The following is a 1,848-nucleotide window of genomic DNA, read 5'->3' as shown; positions in this document are numbered from 1 at the left end:
TGCGGGCTGGCCGTCGTGGAGGCCGCGGCCGACGACGGCGAGGAGTGCTTTTCGTCGGCGAGCATCGTGGGCGCCGTGATCGGCACCACGGTCGTGCTGCTGGGCCTGGAGGTCGGCGCCTACGTGCTGTGGAGGCTCTACTGGCGCAGTCGCAGAGGTGGGTGGACGATGACGACGTCGCGGAGGAGCAGCAGGACTGACCTTAACGTTAAGGTTACGCGGGAGACAATTTCGCCTCTCCGCCGCCCTATGCTGGTAATGTTAATTTCGTTCCAATATTGCCATAAAACTATGTGTGCTACAGACTTGCGGTTTTTTGCGTCTTGTAGTACTTTTTCAGACCTACTTCCCCATTTGAAAACATCCACAAGATTGTACCCCAATAGGCCAATATTTGGACCAAAAGTTTGCATTTTTCTGACCATTTTGCACAGCTTGCTTTGCCGACCTCTGGCAGCCTTCCCGGTGGGACAATTTCAAAAACTAAAAAACTGGGAAGTAGAGGAAAGTTTATAGATTGTACTTCCGCCAGACTCATGCTTATCGGAGTGGTAGTTTAGGCTGAATATTGGAACGAAAATGGCATTAAACCGGTATACCAAACCGCTATACCCCACGTTTGGCGAGCCAGGCGAGCTGGCCGGCCGGTAACTGATTTATGACAGGTTGCACCGAGCGAGCGGAGGTGCATTGTATGAGTGACATTGTCTCCCCCCGCCGCGTGCATCCTTCTCTCTCGCACTCGGGCGGGCGGGCGGCTAGCCGAGGTGGCGGGGAGAGGAGGTCGAGCACGCTGGACGGTCTGTGACACGATGGCGACGCGCTGGACAGCGCTTGACAGTTTAGGCGATACTCTTGTAGTCGGAATCCTAGTGCAACCCCGATTTGTCTCCCGCGTAACCTTAAGCCCGACAGAGACGGACGGACGCGGGGAGATGGAGAGCGTCCAGAAGACAGACGGACCCTCATCAGGGGGACGAAGGAGTGCGCGAGAGTGGCCATCTCTCATGCTGTCAAATGCCGCTGACAGGCCCGAACGCCTGCGAAGTGGCAACCCTGTACATATTCAGCAGGGTCAGGTTGATGATTGCCGGCGAACCGGGTTGGCGAAGGGGAAGGGGGAGAGGCTGGAGCGACCGTGTTGTAAAGTCCCGTGGCGGAGTCACTCGAATTTTCTCTCCGCTCTCCCGTCGCTGTCGCCTGCATCGGTGGCATTGGGGAGTGTTTGCACTCACGTCCGAGTCAGTATTGGCTCAGGTGGAGAGAGATCGGCTTTGAATGGTAGCCGCTGGCGTCGTGTTATGATTGTGTTTTAGGTCGAGAGAGAGAGAGAGAGAGAGAAGTGAGAGGGAGGGGGAAAGAGACGCCATCGATCAGCCCGGGTTTTGTACTGTATTTGTAGCCGATCCGATAGCAGATGGATGACTCAGTGACGACAATGGCAGGGGGTGGGTCCCAGGTGGGTCGCCTGCTGCCTGCACCGGGGCGGCTCTTTTTATCAGCGCTTCACATGGGTGCAACTTGCGCCTTGTCACGTGTAAACGGAGCAGCTGCCTCTCGACCTGGGGGAACGGGGAGTCGAAGACTGCAATATACCTGTTTCTCTACATAATGCACACTGCACACTACACAGCTGATCTCTGTGTGGTGTGTTTCGGGGGGGAAAGGGGGGGGGGCTCGGGACAGCCAAACGTCTTGTAGAACACCCAGGAAAGCATGTTCTTGACCCCTGATTTCTCAAGAACATTTGCACCAGGGCAGTGCAATTTTCATTTGGTCAAGACAATGTTCTCGGTTCAGCCGAGCACATTTACTTCACTCAAGAACACGCTTTTTGAGGTGTAACTT

General features: G+C 55.4%; 1 protein-coding gene across 1 annotated transcript in view; it reads left to right on the top strand.

The window, feature by feature from the left end:
• Positions 1–3: 3 nt before the first annotated feature.
• Positions 4–1,848, top strand: part of LOC113216050 (mucin-5AC-like) — a gene marked incomplete at its 5' end in the record, with an annotated part of 26,191 nt that continues 24,346 nt past the window's right edge. Inside the window, one exon of the mRNA XM_026435749.2 lies at positions 4–157. Within this exon, the coding sequence (XP_026291534.2) occupies positions 4–157 (154 nt within the window). The remainder of the gene's footprint in view (positions 158–1,848) is intronic.

Source organism: Frankliniella occidentalis, unplaced genomic scaffold, assembly GCF_000697945.3.
Source record: "Frankliniella occidentalis isolate FOCC.00 unplaced genomic scaffold, Focc_3.1 Scaffold158, whole genome shotgun sequence".
NCBI lineage: Eukaryota > Metazoa > Arthropoda > Insecta > Thysanoptera > Thripidae > Frankliniella > Frankliniella occidentalis.
This window is presented reverse-complemented; position numbering and strand designations above follow the sequence as displayed.